We start from the raw sequence: 24671 nt of genomic DNA on the forward strand, positions 1-24671 counted from the left end.
CCCAGGGATGTCACTAGGCTGTCTGCTCACATCTCTGCCATCCTTTTCTAAGCCATTCGTCTTCTGCATTGTGGTTAACCATTTCCTGGGTGCGGGGCCTATAGGTGTTTCAGTGATGAGTTAGACAGGGTATCTGACCTGAAAGAGGAGATCATTCAGTACAGGGAGTTGAGGCAGGTATACCCATGTAGAAAGAAGAGAAGGGTCAGAAAGTGATGTCAAGAGAATGGCCTCCCCAAGGCCTGACTGGTCCTTTTGGCTGGGGACCTGGGAGAGCTCTATGGGAAAGCCCTCACCCTGAAACCAATCCTAAATACCAAAAAGTATGCGAACCAGAAGCTTTTGCTTCATCAACCCTACACCATTTGACCAAGATGAAACGAGGCTCTGAGCTCACTGTTACGAGAAGAGTGTAGGATTTTGCCAAAAATGAAGCATAGGTATTCACTGTCACTTTCTCTCCTGGGTCATGGCTAGACTAAAATCGTACCCCTCCCCTCCCCCAGCCCTGACATGTCACAGCTCCACACAACAGGGCCTTCAACTGGGGTCTTAGCACCTTCTTTACCCCCTTGGCCAGGCACTTTGTATGGCCAGCAACCAACACAGATATATGTGGGGATCCTGCTCTGATTCAGCCCTCTCAGAAATTTCTCTTCATTAGATGAATTAAATTCTGTTCCTTTGTTCTTTTTACACAGGACCAATTTCTCTATCACCATCTGCTTTGCCCTACTAGATCATCTCTGAACTTTTAACTTCTTGCAGTATTGGAGCCCCTGATTCAATGAGGGTATTCTACCCATGGTCTTGTTGGTGGGAAAGACCGTGAAGAATCACCCAGGTGTTCTTATACTCTATTCTACTTCATCCTCATAAATAGCAAGGCATACACTGTGTTGGAGAAAACCAGATTGTTTGGTTGCTTAAGGATTTTGTGAAAGGAGAGAAAACCTGACATGATAGGAAGTCCCTAAAAGACCAGGAGAGGTAGATGGTGAGGCTGGGGCTCCTGAGATTTTTAGTGGGATGATACACGTGGACGTCTTTGATCTTTGATCGCTTTTTGTATGGGAACCTACCTGAGTTGTGACTGGCATCTCCATATTTTCTTTCTAGATCCTGTCACTCATGAAAGTTAGCTCTGGCTTACACTCAGCCCCGGAATTTCATACACCCCACTTCTTCCTGTTCCCCTTTTGATTGATTTCTAGGATAGTCTCCTAATGAGAAAATCCCAAGTTTATTTGCTTCATAGACATGCTTGGATTTTCTTGAGAGTTCTAGAAATGTTGGAGATGGCAGATGAGAGAGAGGGATGAAAGGAGCTTTCTTCTGGATTTGGGCAATGGAAATTTTAGAGGACAATTTTTGCAGGGGTACTGATTTTAGAGATTATTTGCAAAACCGTTTTTTAATGACCTGTGGTGTCTTTGAGATGCAGTGAGTGATAAAATAAAAATCCACACCCAAGAGGCCATAAGGTGTGGCCACCTCCTCTGTCTGCCCCCAACAGCCAACACCTTTTTTTGCAGAGAATTGTCTGCCTCCCTGAAGATGAAAATCAATGACTTAGAAACTGATTAAACAATCCAAATAGCAACTGATAAATGGATTAACTCTCTATAATGTAATTCTGCAAGCTTTTGTCTTCTGCCTTCCCCAGGTAAGTTTTTCTATTCCTGGAGGCAAAGCAGAGGCATGGAGGAAGCGAAGGCCAGAGGGAATCATATTAAAGTGGGTGAATCCGTTTATCACTTACTGTCTGGATGGTATTTCTGCTCACATATCTGCTTCCTTTTACAGATTCGTACCCTACGGGACCCTGATTAATGTTAGCCAGTAAATAATGAAAGATAGCAGCAGACATTGGGTATAGCGAGGAGGAAGATACCCCCGTGGTTTAGGCTGATCCCATAAACAGGCAGACTTTTCTTCTTAGTTGCAAACAGGAAGTGTTCATGTGACAAATGAATCTCCACAATAGGGATCAAAAAAACAGGAGAATGGAGGCATTTCTCCCCATGCAAAGAAACCTGTCCAAGCTTTTTCAGCCAGCCCCTAGAACTGAGAATGATCTCAGTGCTTGAGAATGTGCCGTTCACACAAGCTTTGTTTTTTAAGATCACGTCCCAACATTTTTGCCTATGGATAAGGACCTTGGGCAGGGGTGGCTTACAAGGTCTTGAGCCTCAAGGCGTGCTCACCAACTCACCATTCAACTTATCTTTGGCATGAGGCTGAGCTGAGCGCCCAGGTCTGGTTCTAGGCCCTTGAGGTTTGCTGGTTAACTAGTTCTGGGTTCTCTCCATACACGTGCGTCTGGACTTCAGGGAGATGAGGCTGAACAAGGGTGGACCTTTGTGTACCTGGCAAGATGTTCATCAGAGTCCCCAGAAGCATCTTCGGTGTCCTTCCTGGAAATGACTACCATCAGTGCTTAATTTGTTTTCATTTTCAGGGACGGAAGGAATATCTCCCAAACAAGAGCATCTTTCCCAAGGGCAAGACCTAGACATTGCCCATTCTCTCTCCCACTCATCCCACCACTGTTTATGGTTGCTACCTGCTGTTTGAGGCCTGAGCCCTGAGGGCTGGTTGTTCAGAGATAGAGAAGTTTATTTGACTAGTAGGCCTTCTGGATGCTTTGTTCATCCAGGAAATGCGATCAGAGGAGCAAGGTAGTTTCTGTAAAAAATATTGCAAGTATTGCAGAAGTTAAACTAAACTCTGGATAGCTTGCAAGGGATTAACTCTTGAGTTGAATGTGTGCCTGGGTGGCTCAGTTGGTTGAGCAGCTGCCTTCAGCTCAAGTCATGATCCTGGAGTCCCGGGATCAAGCCCCACATTGGGAATCCCTGCTCAGTGGGGGGTCTGCTTCTCCTTCTGACCTTCCCCCTCTCATTCTCGCTCTCTCTCATTACCTCTCTCTCTCTCAAATAAATTAATAAAATCTTAAAAAAAAAGAGGAACTACTGAGCTGAAGAGGATCAAACAGAAAACGTAGCACAACTTAACAACTTGGTTGTAACAAAACCTTGCATTCTAGACTTGATATTCTTTCTAGAGCAGATTCTGTCACACTGTGGGAGAAATGGGGCCAGTAGAAATGCATGTCAGCCTAAAATCAGATTTTTTTCTTCTAATGTTTCTATAGCCCAGAAAGGACCAGATGGGACAGTCATTCCCAACAACTACTGTGACTTCTGCTTGGGGGGCTCTAACATGAACAAGAAGAGTGGGCGGCCCGAAGAGCTGGTGTCCTGTGCAGACTGTGGACGCTCTGGTGAGTGTGGCCCCTTCTTGCATCTGTGCTTGTAGACCGGGAGCTGTTTCACTTGTATCCCTCCGCCATCTTGTGTGGGGGCTGGAGGGTGGAATGGAGAAGATGTGGTGGTGATTCTGAGTACAGAGGAGTTTTCAGGTCATTTTGATATTTTTCTTCTTTGAGTCTTAAGAACCAAAAGTTGTGCCCTGGGATGTAGGAAGAGGGAAAAGGAGATTTTGGCTTGTGTCTGGCCTCTCCATGAGGTGGATATTTGTTTGTGTGTATTGTCATGGATGACAGTGAGGGAATGTCTAAGAAACACCTAGAAACACAGGCAACGTGCTTCCTTGTATCAGATGGTGTGTATCTAATACAGAGATGTGTGTGTTCTCTGGACGTGCCTGGGGCAAACTGGAAGAGTATGGAAACAGGAATGTAGGGAGAGCAGCTATGTCTTGAACTGTGGGAGTCTGAAACCCTGGGGCTCATGGGCAGCTGCGTAAAGACCACCTCCATTGGCTGTGCATCCCATTTTCTCATATAAAACAGACAAAAGAGACCCTGATAGACCAAGGGAGCCAAAGGTCAGGTGTTCTCAGGGCTGATTTGGAATCAACTTGGTATATTTCGAAATTTTCATCTTTGACTTCTCCAAAGACTAAAGTGACAAAAACAGATTTGGGTCTTATTCTCTCATTCTTAAACTGAGTTCAGGCCTTCAAGTTTTGTTTAAGATGTTTCATTTTGCAATTCTAACCAAACCATTATCTTTGGCTGGTTGTGGTTGGTTGGTGCGACCTACTTTTCATATTGTTCGATGTGCTAGTGAAGCCAAAAGCACAAGGTAGGGAGGAGAAATGATCTCAGGTTCATCTGTAGTCTGACCCAGTGCTGACCAGTGGGTGAGATGCTGTTCGGCTGGGTGGCTGGTGTAAGCAGTGAGAAGCCACTTCTCCTTCCCTTATTTCTCCCCAAGGTCTTTTCTGCTCCAAGGCCCGGGAGATGGACCGAGGTGACCACACCTGGGTTTACTGTAACAACTCAGTTCTTCCCTTGCAAACCTGAACTTCCATCCTTTTATATTTGGTGTTGGAGTTGTTTAGGGTTCCAGACTGACTTGAGTAGCAAATCTGTAATTGGAAAAGGACTATGGTCTCTGTTGCACATACCCTCAGCACTGAGCTCTTAAGGACCTGACCTGGTGCCCATCCATGTTCATTTGTTTTCCAAACATGATACCTCACATTGAACTCTCTACTCTGCTGGGGCTGGCTTAGAGGAGAGGGTTCATGTGACAGTGCACTCTGGGTTTTACATACTTAAAGTGAATAGTTTTAGAAATAATTAAAGAAAACGAAGCCAGTGAAATTCAATTCAGTGTTTTTTAAAAGCAAACGATCAGACAAAGTCTCTATCACCAGAAGCAAAGTCACCTGGCGGAGCGATATTCTAGGTAGAGCGTGACGGACTGTTCTGGTTTGGGGTGCATTAGAAAGGGCAGCTTCAGAATGCTCACTGCAAGCTGCTTGAATCTTCCCTTTTTCTTCCCTACGAACAGTGGGGTACTTGGATCTGATCCACGGGGGACCAGAAGTGGGCAGTTGGTATTGTCTATCCAAAGCCCCTCTCCTCCCGGCCTTTATTCAGCATTCCTCCACCCAACCCTCCAGCCCCGCCACCCCTCTCAACCCAAGATCTGTCTGCTCTGTGACTCAGGGGCTATTTGATACCAGCCTAGGTGTTCCCATTGTATTTGCCAATTTTGGTGGATGATTTAGTCAAGGTCTAACTCCGATGCTCCTGAAATAGTCACCATCTTGGGAATAAACAGGTGGCATTAGCCCATGAGACAGGCTTGTGAAGGCAGGTGGGCGAATACTTCTCTAGGGCCTCCTTGGAGTCCTTCCAAGGTAGAGTGTGAAGCTCAGAAAAACTGTCTTTCCCTTCCCATCTTCCCCGGTACCTCTGTTTCCTGGGGAGAAAATGAGATTCTTGAAATTGACACCATAAGTGAAACACCGTGACCTCATTCGGGGGAGGTCCTGGGTCCCATTTACAGTGTAAATAAGTTTAAACCTGAGTTTTCTAGATTCAGGACATTATATTTTATTAGGCTTTTGAAACCCCGAATTCCTGCTTTTTTGGTGCTCTGAGTTAGATTGGACAACTCTGGACTTTCTGGAGTCACGAAGACCTGGGTGTGTTTAGTGGCTGGAGTGTGTGTGTGTGTGTGTGTGTTTGCGTGTGAGTGTGCCAGTGTGTGCAGACAGGTGTGTATGTGCACCCGGGTGCACGTATGTGGGTACAGCACTGAAGTTTCCTCCAGTCGTTAAAGAAAACAAGACACTCTTCTATTGCCTACCGCTTGTCAGACTTTGCAACTTCTCGCTTTCAGTGCAAATGAACTACATGCTCTAAGTGCAGAACTGAAAGGGTGCCATAAGAATGGGATTAGAAACGGGTACAAATAAAAATAAAACGGATGGAGGCTTAACCATCTCGAATAGGTTATCTGACAGTAATACCTTTGTAAAGCTACTGTCAAAGCAAAGGACAAACAGTGTTCAAAGAAACACCAACTGAAAACACCAAAGAAATACCAACCAGGCTTAAAAACCACTAAGACAACTCCTTATCTGGGGCGGGGCTGAGCGGGCATGCATGCGTATGTGTGCAGACAGAAGAGGAGAAGGACAGACTGCGGTCGAATCTGTCGCTGTCAGAGCTGTGGACACATGCATTGTCGTAGAGATGGTGGCTTTCTGGGGCGGGAGGAATCCGTTCCCCCGAAATGTTGGCTTTGTCCCGTGACCCTGAATCCCAGTCACCGGGTGATGCACCCAGCTAATCCCTTTTGGTGTGAAAGGGGTTTTTGGTCTTGCTATTAAGAGTAACGTTGTAAGAATGTAATAAGAATATTAATAATGCTGTCTGTTGCTTAACCCATGTGCTGATATATTCATCATACATGTCAGCTCATTTGGGAGGAGAAGGCAGGAAGGAGGAGGCAACGGCCGCAGCACGCACCACGGAGGACTTATTCGGTTCCACGTCAGAAAGTGACACGTCAACTTTCCACGGCTTTGATGAGGACGATTTGGAAGAGCCTCGCTCCTGCCGAGGACGCCGCAGTGGTCGGGGTTCGCCCACAGCAGATAAAAAGGGCAGTTGCTAAACCCACGGAACAGACTTTCTGGGCGACTAGCCATCGCCCTCTGACTTTGGTCACTATTTTGGGTCTGATATACATTTTTTTTTTTTAAATGAAAGTCAACTTTAGGTTTTCCCTTCATCCTTGCTTTTTCCTTCTCTCCTTCCACATGCATCCTTCCCTCCCCCATGCCCCGGTGTCTTGGGTAGGTACAACAGAAGCACAAACTACTGAAACAAAACAGAACAAAAGAGCAGGATAACAGTCCTTCAGAGAGATGTCATCCTGACGTGCTGTTCATTTTCCATAGAAATGGGAAGTTAGGTGGATTGTCTCTCTTTGGGGGAGGTGGGGGGGGTGGGGAATCTTTTTGACATGAGCAGAGTCAATTTCCTCAGTTTTCCTATTTATTGGCAAAATGAAGAGAGGAGGAACGTTGGGTTTGGAAACAAAGAATGAATAACATTAAAAATGATTATTTATGTGTTCTAGCTATTATTAGAAATGGACCTTTTTTCTTGAGAGAGAGAGAGAGAGAGAGAGAAGGGAAATCAAAGCAATGGAAGCGATATCCTGCTTGGGAGAGAGCCTCTGGGGGAGGGATTGATTCAAGGACACCTAGTCGGGAGGATTTCCTCGCTGGGAGATGATGGCATTTTTGTACCCCACGGAGTGTGGCTCCCTACAGCAGACCCCCTCCCCATTTCTGCTCCCTGACCTTTCCATCTTCCTCCCTGCTTGCGAGAAAATGTCAGCAGCTCCTGGGAAGTCTGGCCCTCCGTGTGTGGCCTCCCTCCAGTGCCTGGGCCCCACCTGCCAGCGCCTCCTGGGCTCCTCCCGGCACCGGCATAGCCGCGGTGGTGTGGTCCTTGGGCTTTTCCTCACTTTCCTTCTGGTGAAGAGCAATTTCCAAACACAAGAACGGAGTACAAACAGAAAGCCATGGACTTGCAGTGACAAAGCAACCCGAGGCCGCGCTCACGGACAGAAGAACGATACCTCACAGTATACGTCCCTCTCCCCCAGCCCCTGTTGACAAACATAAATTCCCGTTGGATGATCAAGTCTCCCGTGTTTCTTCTTCTATTTTTTTTTTTTTATAGTGCCCTCCAGGCACTTTGTTTTATGTTTCCAATAGCACCTCCTGAAATAAACCAAAGCAACACTTGTTCAAGGTCCCTGGGGCGATGGAGAAGACCGTTCACCTTGCTGGCAGTCCCAAGAAGGAACAGCTGTGCAGTCCTAGTTCGAAGGTACGTGTCAGCTGGCCTGTCTTACAGGGAGGGCAAAACCATCATAGTTGTTTTCTGTTGTTGTTGTTTTTTGTTAGTTAGTTTGTTTTTTCTTTCCTTCTTTCCTTTTCCTCCCCTGGCTTGTCTTTTGTTTTCCTGGGCTCACACCCCCTTGTTAGTGTGGGCCTGACTATGGGTGTAGAGTGTCTTCTCTCCAGCCCTCTGCTTCCCGTGTGTGCATGCTTCCCCATGTGGGCCTGGGGCTAGTGTGGCAACTGAGGCTTGCTTGGACTGTGGGAGGGGCCCTGTACAGAGAATGGTGAGCTTCTGGCTTCTGGCTTCAACCGTAAGAGAAAGTGGCTGGGGAAGTGCTTGTCTCCCTCTGCCTTCCTTGGCTGCACCTGGTGGGTGGAGACCAGGGATCTGAGGCTGGGGCTGGCTGCTGTACTTGGGCGGAATGAAAGAGTGCGGCCACCGGTGTCTGCATGTCTAGGGCGGTGTTCCTTGTTCCACGGACCGACTTAGCTGCCAAGGGGATGAGTCCATATTAAAGAGGACCTCTGATTAGGAAAACACTCAACTGTGCTGATCTGAAGATCCTAAAGACCCTAAAGGTCAGGGTCTCCGGCCTCCATGAGAGCACAGGTCCAGAGACACGGGTACTGCCATGTGGCTTGGGTTGGGAGAGCCAAGTAGCCGCCATGCAGGCAACAGGCTGCTTCTTAGTGTCTGGGAAGATCTACTTTGACAATCCAGGCTTTGGGAATCTTCATGAATGAGACCTCTCATTAAAATAACAAACCCACTGAACAAAAGCCAAGACTAAGCAAAGAAACCCACGAATGGACCCTTTGTGCTTCCCTGGTAGCCTGAGACAGAAAGAACTTCTACTTTTCTCCTGCTTGAAGTGTGTAAGTCCTGGCCTGGGCATTTGCCTTCAGTTGTGAGAGAATGAAAGGAACAACCTCATCCATTTTCGGGACGTCCTGCCTAGTCTCCATGTGGCCCTGCTCCTAGAGGATATGGGATAAACCCCCCATGTTGTAATATTCCTGTCCTGCATGCTCACCTGTGTGAAAAAGCCCACATAGTTGGTTCCCGTTGACTTCTGCTAAGGGGGTACAACCCGCTCTTGCTGTCCTTCTCCTCCTTGTCATTGCTTTGCTTTGACTTAGATGTTGGATTCATAGCATTGCGACTTGCTCTCATTGGTGAAGTGTGAGCTTCTATGTTAATAAAAATATGTCCAACCAATCTATACGATCATTTGAAATCTGTGTAGTTGTTTGTAGTCGTAACATTTTCAATGACAGCTTGCCTTTGAACTTGAAACTAAACAAAAAACCCAAAACTTAATTTAAATTATAAAAAGCCACCTAATTTCAGAGTCTAGCTTGGGGTTCTAAAGGAGAACCAAAAGGAAGACCTGTCTAACAAGGCAGCGTCCCATGGAAAGATTTATCCGAGCGTGGCTGTTGCTTCTCTATTTTAATTTTACGAGCAGAGCCTGATCTTCAGTTTCTCCTTTTGGGGGTAGTAGACGTTCTCATCTTTCTCAGTTGGTGTGACCAACCAAGCATGGTAACGTATCCTAGCATGGCCTGAGCCCCTGGTCTCACCTTGCTTATACTATCTTCCAACGGACTCAGAATTTACATCCTTTCAAAAAAAAAAAAACCAAAAACAAGAAGAAACCAGAGAGGACTTTGAAGATGATCAAGTTCAAATTTTCTACTTTTCAGCTGAGAAAGATCAATCCAGAGAGGTTGAGTGAGGTTTGAAGGAGTGGAGTGAACGTGGCTTTGAAAACAAATGTCTTAAGATGAAGGAAGGAAACTCAGAGGAGGCACAGGAGGACGAAGCTGGTGGTCGTGGGTTTCCGAACGCCTGCATGGTTGATGTGATACCTTTGTCCCCCTTTCTCTCTATAACAACCACCGATGTTTATGTACCAGGCATTGTTCTGAGTGCTTTCCCTAGGACAGTTCCTTTGAGCCTCATGATTACCCCAGGAGGAAGGTGCTTATATTAGCCCCAGTATACAGATACGGAATCTGAGGCTTAATACTAAGGTTCAGGGATGTCCTAAGGCCTCACAGTTAATAAGGCGCCTGGTTTTGATCCCTGGCAGCCTGACTCCAGGACCTGTATTCCTTTATTATTGTTCTGTGGTACCACTTTCATGGTCCTGTATATGGAATATAGGAATATAGGAAATACATCCATATATATTTTTTAATTTTTTATTTATAATTTTTTAAAGTTTGGATATCATTAGTTTATTATAAAAGAGAGATATGGAAATTCTTTACATGGTGAGAGCTTTCAGAATTCAGTGGAATGGGCAGCTTCCTGTGATGCCTTTTCAATAGTGATTTTTTTTCCAATCTACGTACTTCCCAACAATGTCACACATTGCCTCTAAATAAAAACTAATCCTTGTCATCTAGAACTACTTTCGTGCTTCTGTATCTTGGGGGAAGAACTTTATTTCCAACTTTCATGCTGACTGGTTGAATCTTTCCACCCCTTCCTTTAGAGCCTGAGCCAACAAGCTAGTACAGTTGTTGACAATATTTTTCCTTGATATTCTTCTGGAACCAGAATGCCTCCTTTGGTCATGGTTTTGGCTGCACTTCTTTCAACTAATACTCCTTTTCCAACTATTACTTGGTCAAAGAGGGGAAGATAAAGAAAGTTAGGTAGGTAGATAGCCCTTGCTTTTTCTCAGGTCCAGTCAAAGAAAGGGGTGTTGTAATGAATATAGCTTTGAAAGATAACCTTATTAAAGACAATTTTAAAATGGAAGAGTAAACAATTAGATCCCCCAAAAGACAATTCCAATTAAAATTCTATGCAGAATATTGCAGAGAACTCATCTTCTTTCTAAGTCATCAATTCTAGACATTCCCTCCTGACTGACGTCTATTAGGAACCAAGCCTTTTTTTTTTTTTTTTTTTTTTGGTGACCTCAGGAGTTGTAAGAGCTGTGCCCCAGTCAACACATCTATCATTTTGTTGTTCCTCTTGTTAAATAAGTGTCACTACTCAAATTCAATATAAAAGAAATTACAATCATCAAGATGAAAAAGATCTGACTAGCATCCTTTGTCCTCAGCTCAGGAAAACACCACCAAAAATGCTTCAGACACGTCATCAGTTTCTGAGTCTTAGCCCCAAGATAGGAAAACCAAAGATACAGAACTTTCTAAATTTGTTACAACCTTCCAATCCCCTGGGGAGAACTGTTGATGTAAAAGCGATGACTGTTGTTGTCTCTCTGGTGTTTTTTCCCCACCTAGAACAATCTAATCCTTTATTTCTGTTACTGAGACTGTGTTGAGTTCTGGTCCTCTATCCTGTAACCCTGGGAGTGAGAAATACGCTTTTAATTTTTTAAAGGTACTTTAAAGTCAGTAATGCAATTTGCTACTGGTATTTTAGAGAGAAGGATTTAATAAAAATATGATGTTCACATCCATTGTACCCCTTTAAACCTTCCTGCTTACTTTGCATCTCTCTACGCACCTAATGGGCTGCGGCCCGATATTGCCTTTAGATAGCACTTGAGGGAACACAAGATGATTACTCGGGGAGAGAACTAAAAGCTGTTTGGAAGTACTCACTTCATGGGGAATAAAATTAATTAATATTATCCCAATATGCCTCCTGTTACATCTGATGAATATGATCTTAAACTTGTACTTAAAGATCGAGCAGCTTCATGTAGTAGGAATTTTTCTGCAGGAGATTTTGTTTAGCGTTTGGAAGTGAAGTTAATTGTGTTGTAAATTCTTGGAGTGAGGCATTTTTGATCCCAACGAGTAGAAACCTAGAGTAGAAATAAAAAGTTCTGGGTTCTGGATTCAGTCCCTGTGTGAATTTGTTGCCATGAACCTCTGCCTCAGTTTCTCTATCCTTATCATGTGAACGTTTCTTATCCTATTATAATATATAACCAAGATTTTCTCATGATGATTCTTAAAACCACCTCGTGGGATAGGATAGACGTCATTCGTTCCCATGTTACTGATGAGGAAACAGACTGACTACATTAGGTAACTGAAGTTCCAGCCTCCATAAGCAGTGTTCGGGTCTTCTGATAATCTTTTCTCAGTCTGTACTGACTTCTCCCGCAGATCGTAGTTTTGAGATTTATTGAGTAAAATCAGTAAAGCTTTTGCGGTCTTTCATTCAAGACCTCATCGGATTGAGAGGAGGCATTTGACGCCATAAAAACAAAACAAGATAAAGCAGAATCACATTAGAGTCCTGCTGAGACAGAGCAACGTTGAAGTTCTTGTGAACTTTCCTAAGGAACTGAGGTCGAGCTTCTTAAACAGGCAGTGTTTTGGTGGTGACATCGGGGCAGGGGTGAGGATGGGTGGGGTGAATGGCAGGGAGTGAACACTTCACAAGCCCAAGTGCTTCTAACACTGAAGAATTGAATTATATGATACTGTTTTGCTCAATAAAAGTGATTTCTGACCATTTTCTCAAAATAACAGTACAGGAAAAACCATTCTGCTTGATTGATTTACGGAATACTGAGAATGATGGAAGAACACTGTCAGAACGGAATTATTAGCTACAAAGCATTGTCAGTTAGGTTTTCAAAGTATCTCCATACTGGCCTTCAACCAATGACAAAGGCCTAAAATTTGTTAATTTTGAAATAATTTCAGATTTACAAGAAACTCACGCAAATAACACAAAGAATTCTTATGTACTCTTAGATTCTTCAAATAACCTCAATAAACGGATCACGATCAGGAAATTAATATTGATGCAATACTTCCCCATCTAGAGACCTTATTCACATTGTGTCGAAAGTCTCACTAATAATGTCCTTTTTCCGGTCCCGGATTCATGTAGGATGGCATGTTGTACTTAGTTGTCACGTCCTCTTAAAGTCCTTTAATCTGGAGTGGTTAGTTCTGGAGTCTGTCTTTGTCTTTCATACCATAAAGCTAGTCAATTCCTAGGAAGCCCTTCTCTTTGGGATTGTGTACTGTTTCCTAAGGGCTACAGTCGGGTTATGAATTTGGATAAGAGTACTGTAGAAATGATGTTGCATCCTTCTCGGGCCTCGTATCAGGGGGCACATGATTGATTTATCCCATGATTGGTGACTCACACATTTGTCCTTTCAGCTCAGGTTCAGACTAGTATATTTATACACTTTGCACGATACTATTTTCATTCATATATGCCTTTGTTTATTTGGTGACTAGTGGCTGAATAACAGTGGACTGTGTATGACTGTTCAGCCCTGTGAAGGATAGGCTGAAATTAAACATGGGACCAATGGATTTGGTGTCCTCTGGAGTTTTGGCAGTCCAGGTGGGCAGAGCAGATAGTCACAAGTAGTTAATAAATGTGTGTGAGAGCATCATGGGGTGATACGTGATTATTTTTGCTGGGGATCACAGCAGCCAGGGAGAGTTTCTTAGAGTGCTTATTACAACATGACTGTAGTCTTTCTCATCAAACAGATGGTGTGTTCCTTGAGGGCAAAGATGATGTCATTCATGTCCCTTGGACAGTGCCTGACACCATTGTGCCATAATTATTTGTTGAAATAAATTGGGAACTGAGCAATGTTTCTGAGCTAATTAGTGGAAGGATTTAGTGTCTCATTCCATACATGGTGGATGTTCAATAAATACCGTGGACAGACAGGTTGGAGAGGACATATCTGGACACAGTATCTATTGGTCAAGTCAGAGGGGGACTGGCTCTCCAGGAGCCAGTGAGGTAGTGATGGGGGTTGGGAGGTCAGGAGGGAGAAGGAGGGTGTGAGGACAGGGGTCAGGGGAATGTTGAAGATATATGTAGAGATGGAAAGGTAGCTTCCTTGAAGGGGATTGAAAGCAGAAGACTGAGAGGCAGTGAGATATTTTTGATGGCCTGCATTTTGCCCAGCCAGAGGAAATGAAGGAGGAAATGGATGTTAGGAGGACAAGGTTGAGAACCAACCAGCTATTTTCTAGGTGGCTTCAGTGGGGCAAATAAGAATGTGTGTGTGTGTGTGTGTGTGTGTGTGTTGGGGGGTCAAGGATGGAAATTTGAGGAAATTGAAAGGGCATGAGGGTATGGAATGAGACAGACTCACTGAAAGAGTGGTAGATGGTATCTGACTGGAGGGGTTGGGGGCACTAAGAGAGGCACAGAAAGACTCCTACAAGGGAGTGAAAATTTTGGTGCCCAGTAAGGGAACACTTGGCAGGCACCTGTGGGAGGTCTGAACGCCAACTAGTTTTATCAGTGAAGTGAAAGGACTATAGGCAGGAGGGACAGCGAAGGGATGAGCACTAGAGCAGAGGACCAGAGTCTGGGAAAGGGCACCGGGAAAGCAGACTTGAGAGGTGAGACCATGGGAGGGCATGGGATGGGATTCAGGGGAAGGAAATAGGAGCAGATGGAGGGGGAGGGCTTGGTGGTTGGTAGAGGTGAGGCTCTTTTCAGCCTCTATCTGAAACCATTAAGTAGACAGATAGAGTCTCAGTCTTGGAAGCATCTATAACAGTCCTATACCCCTGAGCACTGAGCAATGACTTGGGTATTAGAAAGAAAGATGGAGGCCAGCGGAGGGTGGGTGGTGTTCAACTGAGCAGCTCATTTGGTTTTGAACTTTGGTCCTTGCTGCCTTGGCCATTCTCAAGTTGGGCCCCTCCTTTCTCCCCCTCCCCCAGCCCAACATGACCTGTTTAGGGGTGCCCACCTCTGCTCTCTGCTTCTGGGGTGAAATGTCATAGTACTTGGTTGTATTCCTTTGTGTGGAATATTCCATTCCAAGACTGAAATAACTTAGCAGATTTCATTCCGGCTAGAAGTAAAATCCACTCCTGATTGGTACTCATCCAGGCTAATAGACCCATCAGGACTGAATTGCCACCAGGTTCCAAGGCCGACAATTGGGATCACTGGGCTAGTTGAGAACTCGAATGAATCTCTGGCTTGGGTCCCTCCCTGAGTAATTCTCACAGCCTCGAATCATTTGGAGTTGGGGTTGAGGTTATGTGCATGAAGGCTTAGGGCCCAATGGGGTATCCGTTGGGGCTTTTGTCACTGCCACTGGTCCTACACCCTAGAACTACACATTTCTGCTTGGGTGACAGGCAGACCGATTGCACTGGAATGGTCCTTCTGGGGTCTTTTAACAGCAGAAAGATTCAGCAAACCAAGCAGAGGAGAAAGAACAATAGATTTTGCCAGCACCCAGTTTTGCCTACTCTACCACCTAGGGACTGAAAATCCCGCCATGTCCTCGTGTCCCCCAGTTGCCCCGGGCACAGATGACCTGCCCCATCGCTGGCTGATCTCGTGCTGCTGGTGCTCGCGGCACAGGAGACCCAGCCTGGCTCTCCTTGCACAGAGCTGTGGGCTCATGCGCATGGCCATAGGTAGTACGTTCTCAACCTTCCTTCTTTTGTTTTTTCTTTTCAACTCATTTCATTGCCATCATCCCCTTAATTTGAATCTTTCCTTTTTTAGATAGTTGTCCTGTGCTGTTGTTTTGTTTTATCTTTCATTGCCTTTCCCTCTGCAGTCAACTCTCTGACCTGGGGACTCCCGCATCCTCCAAGCAAGCCATTTCCGAAGAAGGTGACAAGAAGCCACGTTGATTTACGCCTCCTCCTCCTCCTCCTCTTCCTCTTCCCTTGCCTGGCCCCCTCCTGAGCGTGTGTTTCAGCCAACACAGGAGCCTGGATTGTGGAAAAGCCTCTAGTGCGACTCAGCTCAGCTCAGAGAAGTCTCGGGAATGGCCTAAGTTTGTGCAATAAGAAGATTTCTTTTTTCCTTTTTTTAAATTCTTCATTACATTTTCTTTGAGTGTCTGTGAGAAAGTACCCAGGTCAGACTGGAATTGCTCTACAATAGAAATAACTGAACACGAACAAACTGATGAAAAACAAAAAGAGTTAACTATTTTATTTATTTCAATATTTAAAAGAAAAAAGTGCTGACATGGCACCGTATTTTTGTTTAAAGTACCTTCTACTTCGAAACTTAAAAGCAATTTTGTGAAGACACGAAATCAAAAGAGTACTTAATGTAAAATAAAGACTGCCTATTAACTCTAAGGAAAAATACCCCACATTTTTAATAAGAAAATAAAGATCAACTCTGCTCTCTCAGGCTTTTAAAAAAAGCCATTCATGTATGTGCTTTAGGTATTTTTATTTCTGCGAGTTGGTAAGTGAGGAGTGATTGTTTTTTTTTTTTCCCTTCTTCAAAATTCTGTTGAAAGTGTTGGTGATGTTGTATGGTTATGTGTTAAGACGTGACAGAAATAAATTAGCCAGAAAGGCTATCAGGAGTCTCTCCACCCCTGCCTCCCCCAAGAAAACCCCTCTCCCCGCCCCCTCCCCGTAGGCAATCCCCATTTATCTGGATGTCGAGAAGCAGCTCGCCTTCTGGTCTCATGTCTGATGAGGCCTAGTTCAGAAAGGAATTCCATCTAGTGATTAACCCTATCTCTGCGAGTGCTACATTTTCAAACACAGAGAGCTATGTTTTAAAATAATGCAGTGAAGAGAGAGAAAAAAAAAGGACGACAAAATATGCATCAGCTGAGGTGATATTCATTTGGTCGCCCAACAGCTTCCAGAGGAGACTAGCAAAGGGAGCCTTCTGCTGATCTGGCTTTGGGGGGCCTAATGTTCTAGTGTGTCCCCAGGGGCAAGGAAGGTCAACCTGAGTGACAGAAGCCTCAAGCTCAGTTGCTCTTGGGGGTGAAGGAGAAAAGCGCGTGTTCTAACGTGTTCCCTTGTGACCATGTGGGTGACAGTGAACGTGACGGCTATGAAATGTAATTCAGCTCTGTGTCTGTGGCCTAGCAGAGGAGCTGGGCTGACTGGCTGGGCCACTCCGTTCTACTCCAGGTCTTCTGTGTGCCCATATTCTTGACGTTGTCTCACTTGCAAACAGAGTCATCATCATGAACGTACAGCGTAATGCCGGATATACCCTCATCAGCAAGTCCTTGAGTTTCAGTGTTACTGGAATGGGTCTGAGCTTGCGAATCTCTCTTGCCTTTGAAAGGGGAGATTGGATGGCACAGACGTCCCGCTAGCCCCTTCAGCTGTCTCATTCAAGGCCAGTCCCGGGGGGAGCTCACGGAGAGCGTCTTTATATACTTCTGAAGCCCTTTTCGGTGACATTTTCTGATAGAAAAGGTCCCTTTTCAAAATGCTAATAATTATAATAATAACCCACTCTCCAACCAACTGCAAGTTATAATGTGTAGAATTGTGATAAAGCTTTGCATAATGTAGGGTGTGTATCAAATTTGTGTAAGTTTCTGTTAAATAAAAGCCTGTTTCCAATGCTCCTATAGCATCTCTGTAAATTTCGCTTTACTGACCTCATCCTACTTGAGTTCGACTTTCATACCGTCTTGAAAGGCTTCTGCCCACTCGCATGCCCAAGGTGTGTTGAACCTTATTGTTTTATTCAGAAGTGGAGTGAGTGCAGAACGGTGGTTGCCGCTGGCTCGGCTGACAGGTGGTTGGCTTGGGAAGTGAATGGTGCCCAGAGCTGGTGCCAGTACCTGGTCTCTGAGTCCAGAGTTGCTGTCATCTACCCATCGTCACCACAGCCATCGTCACTGTCTCCATGGAGAACCTCTTTACGTGTCCAGACTTGATATGCCTGTCGAACGTTGCCGTTATATCTGGGCCAAAAATAGTTTGGCATAAGAATGCCGGATTTAGTGTGTGCTTGGAAAAATCTGGGAGGTTCAAGTTTCCATTGCCTGAGAAGGGCTCTTGGTATAGTGTCCCCATGCTGCCAATTGGTACCGCTGTAAACCAGACCCTATGACAGGTCTCTTCTTGTGCGTGGAAGTGAATACTTTTCTCGGTTGGGCACTCTAGGTCAGGTGGAACCAGACCAGCCTTTCAGGCCATGTCTTGCCCTCTGAGCATTGTCACATTGTGACATTTATTATGGGCATATAAGTTTCCCTAGCAGTTAAAACCTCCCCCCACCCATATACTCTCCTTAGGCTTTTGTTTTCTTTTTATTGTCATGTAATATGCATTATATGATATCTACCATATTAATGTTCAGTGGCATTAAGTGCATTCACACCGTTGGACAACCATCACCTCTGTCCATCTCCGGGACTTTTTCATCTTCTCCAGTGGGAACTCTGTGCCTCTTAAATAGAACTCCTCATTCTCTCCTCTCTTGAGCCCCTGGCTACCCCTATGCTACTTTCTGTCTCTGTGAATAAGGCTGCTCTAGGTATCTCATGTAAGTGGAATCTTACGGTATTCGTCCTTTAGTGACGGTCTTATTTCTCTTAGCATAATGTCTTCAGGGTTATCTCTAGCGTAGCAGGTGTCAGAATGTCCTTCCTTAAGGCTGAGTGACATTCCATGGCATGCATACACCACATTTTATTTATCTACTCATCTGCTGATAGATACTCAGTGTAAATAGGTTTTTCACATTTATTATGTTATCACCCACTTCCTATAGTGACTTCAATTTGAGACCCTAGACACAACTCAGAGGTCACCAATAGGATTAAATATCGTCTTAGGAGGGAAATTGCACCTGAAGTCTTCCTTCTAATTTATGACCTAGAAAAGGGGACCTTGATTCTGATGAGCAAACATTTTCTCTGTGTAAAGTAGATCTTACCCCATGACATAGGCTCTCTTCATAGGTATTGTCTTTGGGCTGCTTTTAGGGATAAGATGTCCAGCACGCAGCTGTAGTACCAGTGCAAATAACAAGGATTAGAGGGGACACAGTAGAATCATTTGTCTTTAATGGTGGCCCATGAGGGTAGGGAGGGACTTTTTCAAATGATAGTGTGTTGGCTAAGCGTGCATGCGGTTTATTTCTGTAGAGGGTCACTGATCAAGAGAGAGGTGGAAACTATACACGTGAGCCAAAGAATGAGAAAGAGAAAAATCACTTTCCTCATCCATTTGGAAATATATTAGCTCCTATCGAAGGTTAGTTCTGGGGTCAAATTCAGATGCCCACAGAGTGGGTATCTTTAGTGAGTGAAGCAGGCCAGGCATGAGAAAAATTAGCAGTGCCAGGGAAAGGGGGCAGCCCTTGACACTCAACCTTAGGACGTGTGGAGACCCTAGGCAGTGGGAGGGAGTATATGGAACCAGACAGTACCCTTGCTTTGAATGGGACAGCTGCTACCAGCTCAAGGGATACTACCAGCAGGCATGGGGGCTTAGAGTTCTCAGGTCCCAGGTTTTTTGAGAGAGACCAAAAATTCAGAAATTTTGGTGAGATCTCCCCAAAATATTGGTAGTAAATTGAAAGCACTGAAATCAGTTTTGTGTGGACAAAAATATGAGTGTGTATCAGACACCCTTTGATGACTTTGGGACAGCTACCCCAAGGGCTCCAGTCTAGGTAAGGTTGAAGTTGAGGATGGAATGCCTTGACCAAACTCCTTGGCTTCACCAATGGACGTGTCTAATGGTAACCTGACTTAGAATTGTTATGTGCTGGGAATGGGCCCCTGGGTTGGTCTCTGGATGAGGCTAGGTCGTTACTGAGCACATTAGGGATTCAGAATGAAATTCTAGTAGAAGATATTACCCTATCCAGTCCCCCTCCCTCTGCATGTAAACGAAAGGGTTTCTCTTTAAAACCCTGGGTGGGGCTATACAGTTTAAAGATACATATATATATGTAACACATAAATATATATTTATAGATGCATATATAAATATATATAAATATATACTTTTCTATATATCTATTTAAAGATTATATGTATATATTTAAAGATTTTATTTATTTCAGAGAAAGAGAAATCTTGCACATGAGAGAACATGCAAACTTGGGGTGGGGGAGGGGACAGAGGAAGAAGCAGAACCCCGCTGAGCAAGGAGTGCAATGCAGGATTTGATCCCAGGACCCTGGGATCATGACCTGAACCGAAGGTAGATGCTTAACTGACTGAGCCACCCAGGCACTCCAAAGATACGGTTTTTATTCCTTATCTTTATTTTACTTTATTCTTATAGCTGACCAGTCATCTGTTAGATCACATCCCTTATACCCTTCTTTCTTTTCTAAGATTTCCAAATTACTCCATGTGACCAGAACTCAGTTCAAGTTTTATTGTATTCCCAAAAGAGCAAATTTAGAACTTCCTTTGATTAAAAGAAATTTATATATTTTAAGTATATTTAAAAAAATATATAAAAATTTATGGAATATATATAAAAGTATATATATTTATATACATATCAAAAAGTATATATATAAAATGTGTATGTGTGTGTGTGTGTGTGTATATATATATATATATTTTTTTTTTTTTTTAATTAGAGGGTTGGGGGAGGTAAAGAGAGGCAGAAAGAGAGAATCATAAGCAGGCTCCGTGGCCAATGCCTAGCCTGACATGGGACTTGATCTTATGACCCTGAGATCATGACCTTGAGCCAAAATCAAGAGTCAGATATTTAACTGACTGAGCCCCTCAGGTTCCCCTAAATAAATATGTATTTTACAAAGCGTTCTCTAAAATGAGATGCATAGAAGATGTAAAATACTGAAAAGAAATAAAAATTCTGGAGAAATATACATATTTATATTATATATGTTATATATATAAATATATATATTAAAGATTTTATTTATTTGAGAGAGAGAAAGAGAGCATGGGACGGGCAGAGGGGCAGGGAGAGGGACAAGCAGACTCCACACAGAGCGCAGAGCCCAACGCGGGCACTTGACCACAGGACCCTGAGATCATGAGCTGAGCCAAAACTAAGAGCTGGATGCCCAACCAACAGAGGCACCCAGGTGCCCCGGGGTTAATTTATATTTTGTATAAAAATATATATGTCACCCCAGAATTTTTGTTAGTTAAATTTTTCTTAAGTATTTCACATCTTATATGTATCTTATTTCAGAAGACACTACAACGGAGAAGATATTTCATGCAAAGTAGCATATACAAAAAACAGTCACTTGGGTCAGGGTTGTTTTCTTGCTTTATTTCCTTTGGTCCAGATGAGGAGAAGGCTATTCTGAACAAGCAGTTTGTTTTCCCTTCGCTTTATAACAGGGGCTCTGTAAACGTTTCCTGTAAAGGGCCAGATAGTAAATATTTCAGGCTTTGCAGTCCCGATGTCTGTTGCCCCGACTCAGGTCTGGGGTTGTAGCATGAAAGCAGCCACAGACAATATATAAAAGAATGGGCACGGCCGTCTTCCTATAAAACTTGATTTTACAGAAATAAGCAGCTCGCTGGTCAGATTCGGCCCATGGGCCATAGTTTGCTGATCCTGACTCAGAAATAGAGAGTATTATACTGTTAAATTGGAGGGTAGCAGTGGTGACATTTAAGGCCTTTTCTAAGCATCAGGACTCAGAGAAGAATTTCCCATCACCAGGGGAAAGGCAAAAGGTGCATTTCATGATCAGTAACGCAAGCTGTATTGAGGCCCATACCCAAAAATGTTTTTGAGCCAAAAAATTCCATCACAAGATGTTAGAAAGCCATTAAGTTTTCTAGTTTTGGTGCTGAGTCCAGAAGACAATACTACAGTGCTTACCAAAACTACCTGTGAATAGTCCAGCCAGTTGACACGCTACCATACATAATGGTGACTCCTGGAGGCGTAATGACTAACATCATTCATCTCTACCAACTTAAGTATGAAAAAGGGCCAAATTTAAAATAGCTGAATTCAAGCAAATGGCTCCTAGGAGCTAAGTCTGTGGTTTGGGTACAAGGTAAATGATAAAGGACGTATTTAGTAGAGCCCAGCTTGGGCGGCATGGGGTTGTTGCAGTTAAAGAAATGGCCTCTTTCCGCTCCCCCAATGGCTGTGGCTCTCTGAAGTCGTTAGTGATGAGGTGTTGAGGTTGCCGCTGAGATGCATTTCTTCCTAAGAGCTCTGAAGCTGTGGTCACATTCAGAATCAGAACACTCCTTCCACTCAGTACCTCCCAGCCCAAAAGAACTGATGAGTAATCGTCTTCCCTAGATGGTAATGAAGATTCCTGATGCCAGACCTACTTCGGGATCCAAATCTTCCTGCAAGTGAGTGTGGGGTGGTCCTGACGGGCAGCCTCTGGGCCGGTCATGCTAGGAAGCAGTGACCTTCCCAAATTTAACTAAGAGATGCTCTTCAGCCAGTGTGAGAGGATACTCCCTTGTTTTGAGAGAATAAGTCGCTTTTCAGATTTCAGGGTGTGTGTTAGGGGTGCTTATTGCTAAGTTCCCTGAGTTACTTCCAAGTTTTCTTAATAGGGTTCAGGTTTGCGATCAGTATGTTGTATGTCTGCTCCATTTGCTCCAAGTTCCACCCTGTGATCATACCCACGGTCACCCAGATGTTTGCTTTTAGGCATTGACTAGAAGGAGAAAGATTCTAGTAAGAAAACAGTGTGTTTTATATTTTGCATAAATATGGTGCGAGGAGCACAACCCCTTGGTTACCTGATCTTTCCTTCCACCAGAATAGGAACTACTTTGGTGCGAGGCGGTAACAGTGGCCACCAATGGTTTAGTACACGCTTGACTGATGTGATTACAATGACTGCGCTGTTAGGGATCACCTGGCAAGACACCGTCGTCACAGATGGACTTAGAAGTTCTAGCGGAACTGGCTGAAGGAGCAGCATGCTGTTTAGTTTTAAGTTAGCGTGATGCCAGGCTGTGTTATACTGCGTACAATGGGCAAGGGCTGGCAAGTGCTTCTCCACGTCTCCTTAATATTTGACACCACTGTGTTTGAATGCACTGAAAATAACTTGGAAAACCAAGAAGTACAGAAAAGAATCTTAGCAATAATTAAAGGGATGAACAATAGAGCCCTTTAAGAAAAGGCGAAAGGATTTGGGGTTAACTTGGGGAAGAGGATTGGGGCCACTTAATAACTATCATTATGTGCATCACTGAGAAAAAAGACGCTGATCTTTTTGGTCTCTAGAGAGGACAAGAGAAGTAGGGGCTGACAAACGGTTCCTTTGACATCAAGAATTTGTAACTATTGAGGCTGATCTGACCTCACTGATAGCCAAACACTTGTGCATGGGAGTTAGGGGTGTGGGCTAGATGGCCTCTCAAGTCTCGCCAAGTTTGGCAGTGCTCTGAATTGTAGTTGGGGAACCTGCAGGGTTGGTGTCTGACTCACCACCCAGGACTGGGGAGGCATGGGGAGAACTGGTCTTACGAATGCGTATTGTGATTATGAACCAAAATTACATTTCCAGGCTTGTTCCTATTCATACGGAAGCAATGTCGCAAGGCTGTATGGGGATTTCCATTGTTTGGGTAATGTGAGACACCAGCTGGAAAGTGAACGCAGTGGCAAGAGACATTTTCCTCCAGAGAAATGTTAAATATGTAAAAAATGAACAGCGAGAAGCAACTGGAAAGGACAGTAAGGCCAAAAGGCCCCAAGAGAAAATAGTTTTGCTGACAACTCCATCTGAGTTGAGTTCCAAGCCAGTTCTCATCTCACGGGGCTCCCCCATGCCCAGCATCATCATCGGGGCACAGCGTTTGTCCTTGCTCGTAGGACCCGGATATGATTCTCAACTTGATTTTGGTTGAACAACTTCACCAATATTCATGGTTGTCTGCTCCCCTCTCCCCAACTTTGTAGGTAGGGGAAGAAAGGTCTTATTAAAAGATAATTTTATATTTATATGTCTGAAACAAAAACTCTGCTTGGGAAAGGCTGTGGTCAGGCTTCTTTCTACGTTAACTTAGAAAAGAACTTTTATCGTTTTGCTCTATGTTTGATTTGAACATGTAGGAGGGATTGTACTGTAATTGCTGGTGTATGAAGTCAACTTTCTGAGGACCTGAAATATAAAACAGGTTGGGAATGGGGAGAGATTGTGTAAGAAAGGGTGAAGGAAGGGTGTGACGAGTTGTTGGCTTGAACGCTTAGGCTGAAATTTCTCCCTGGCTGAGTGATGGGTTCAAAGAGACTGGCAGTTCCCAATCCTGAGATGTTCTTTAGTTAAAATAGATTGTATTCCCTCTGTAGACATCAACCTTTTTGTCCATAATTGAGAAATAGATCAATACATTTTGGTCACATAGTGTTACTTTGTATAATGACCCTCCAGTTATTGGTTTGCTTAATTCTCCTGATCAATTAATCAAACACTTATTGAATGTCTTCTATGTTGCAATCCCATGCTCAGTTTTGCAGGGTATGAAAGAGAAGCAAAGGGCAGTCGAAACAAACTTCTCGGGGGTACTTTCTGCGTACTATCCCCAATAGGCTTCTTACAGATGTTAGCTTATTAAAGCTGTCTATCAGTCTTTTCAGGTTCCGATTCCTGAGTTTGGGGAGATTGAGTTGACAATGGCAGTCGTCACAGCGGGTAATGTCTGATTTTTCCAATCGAGGATTTTCTGCTTCGGAAAAGCAGAAAATTCCACTGTGTAAGTCATCTTTTCTGTTCATGGAGAGAGGAGACAGGTGGTTACCATAGTATTCAAGATGAGACCATTCATAACGAAGTGCCAAGTTGGTAAAAAATGTGAGTGCCACACGGGCTCTGAGTGAAGGGAGCTTCTGGCACAGGTGGAAGTAGCGAGAGAGGTCTTTGCGGGACCACGGGTACAGTTGGGGTGAGCAAAGAGAAAGGCTACTGAACGTGGGATGTACCTGAGCAAAAGCTCAGAGGCGTAAGCAGCATGGTGGCGTTACAGGCAGAGTGAGGTGAGCCTGCGTGGAGTTGGGGAAGGTCCTGGGCTGTGGAGAGAAGTCAGAGGAACGCACAGAGCAGCCATGTCACGGTGGGGCCGGATCCACAATGCCGGAAACAGGAGCGATGAATGGAATGTTTGGGATGACTGTGTGAGGACAGCCAAGCTCCACATCCAGAAGTTTGGGTTCATATACTCTTCCCTACGAGACTGCCTTTGACCGTGTTGTGACTGTGGGACTATACCCCCTTGTGGGGGAAAGAAGTGGTCAGGATTCCTTCTAAATGACCCACGATGGAACCCCAGTGTATCCTTTCTCCTCTGTGATGCTTGGCCAACAGA

The 24671-nt window shown here is 44.3% G+C and overlaps 1 protein-coding gene across 6 annotated transcripts in view; it reads left to right on the forward strand.

The window, feature by feature from the left end:
- The window catches only part of DPF3 (double PHD fingers 3), a 268632-nt gene that overhangs the window by 197712 nt on the left and 46249 nt on the right, over positions 1-24671 (forward strand). For 3 of the 6 annotated variants that reach the window (XM_046009580.1, XM_046009583.1, XM_046009581.1), the window contains one exon: positions 3158-3286. In XM_046009580.1, coding sequence (XP_045865536.1) covers positions 3158-3286 — 129 coding nt within the window. Of the gene's footprint in view, positions 1-3157; positions 3287-6243; positions 7673-8144; positions 8937-15203; positions 16967-24671 lie in introns of those variants that run through there. The other 3 variants (XR_006818793.1, XR_006818792.1, XM_046009582.1) reach the window with 3 other exon arrangements.

The sequence above is a fragment of the Meles meles genome, chromosome 6 (genome assembly GCF_922984935.1).
Source record: "Meles meles chromosome 6, mMelMel3.1 paternal haplotype, whole genome shotgun sequence".
Lineage (NCBI taxonomy): Eukaryota > Metazoa > Chordata > Mammalia > Carnivora > Mustelidae > Meles > Meles meles.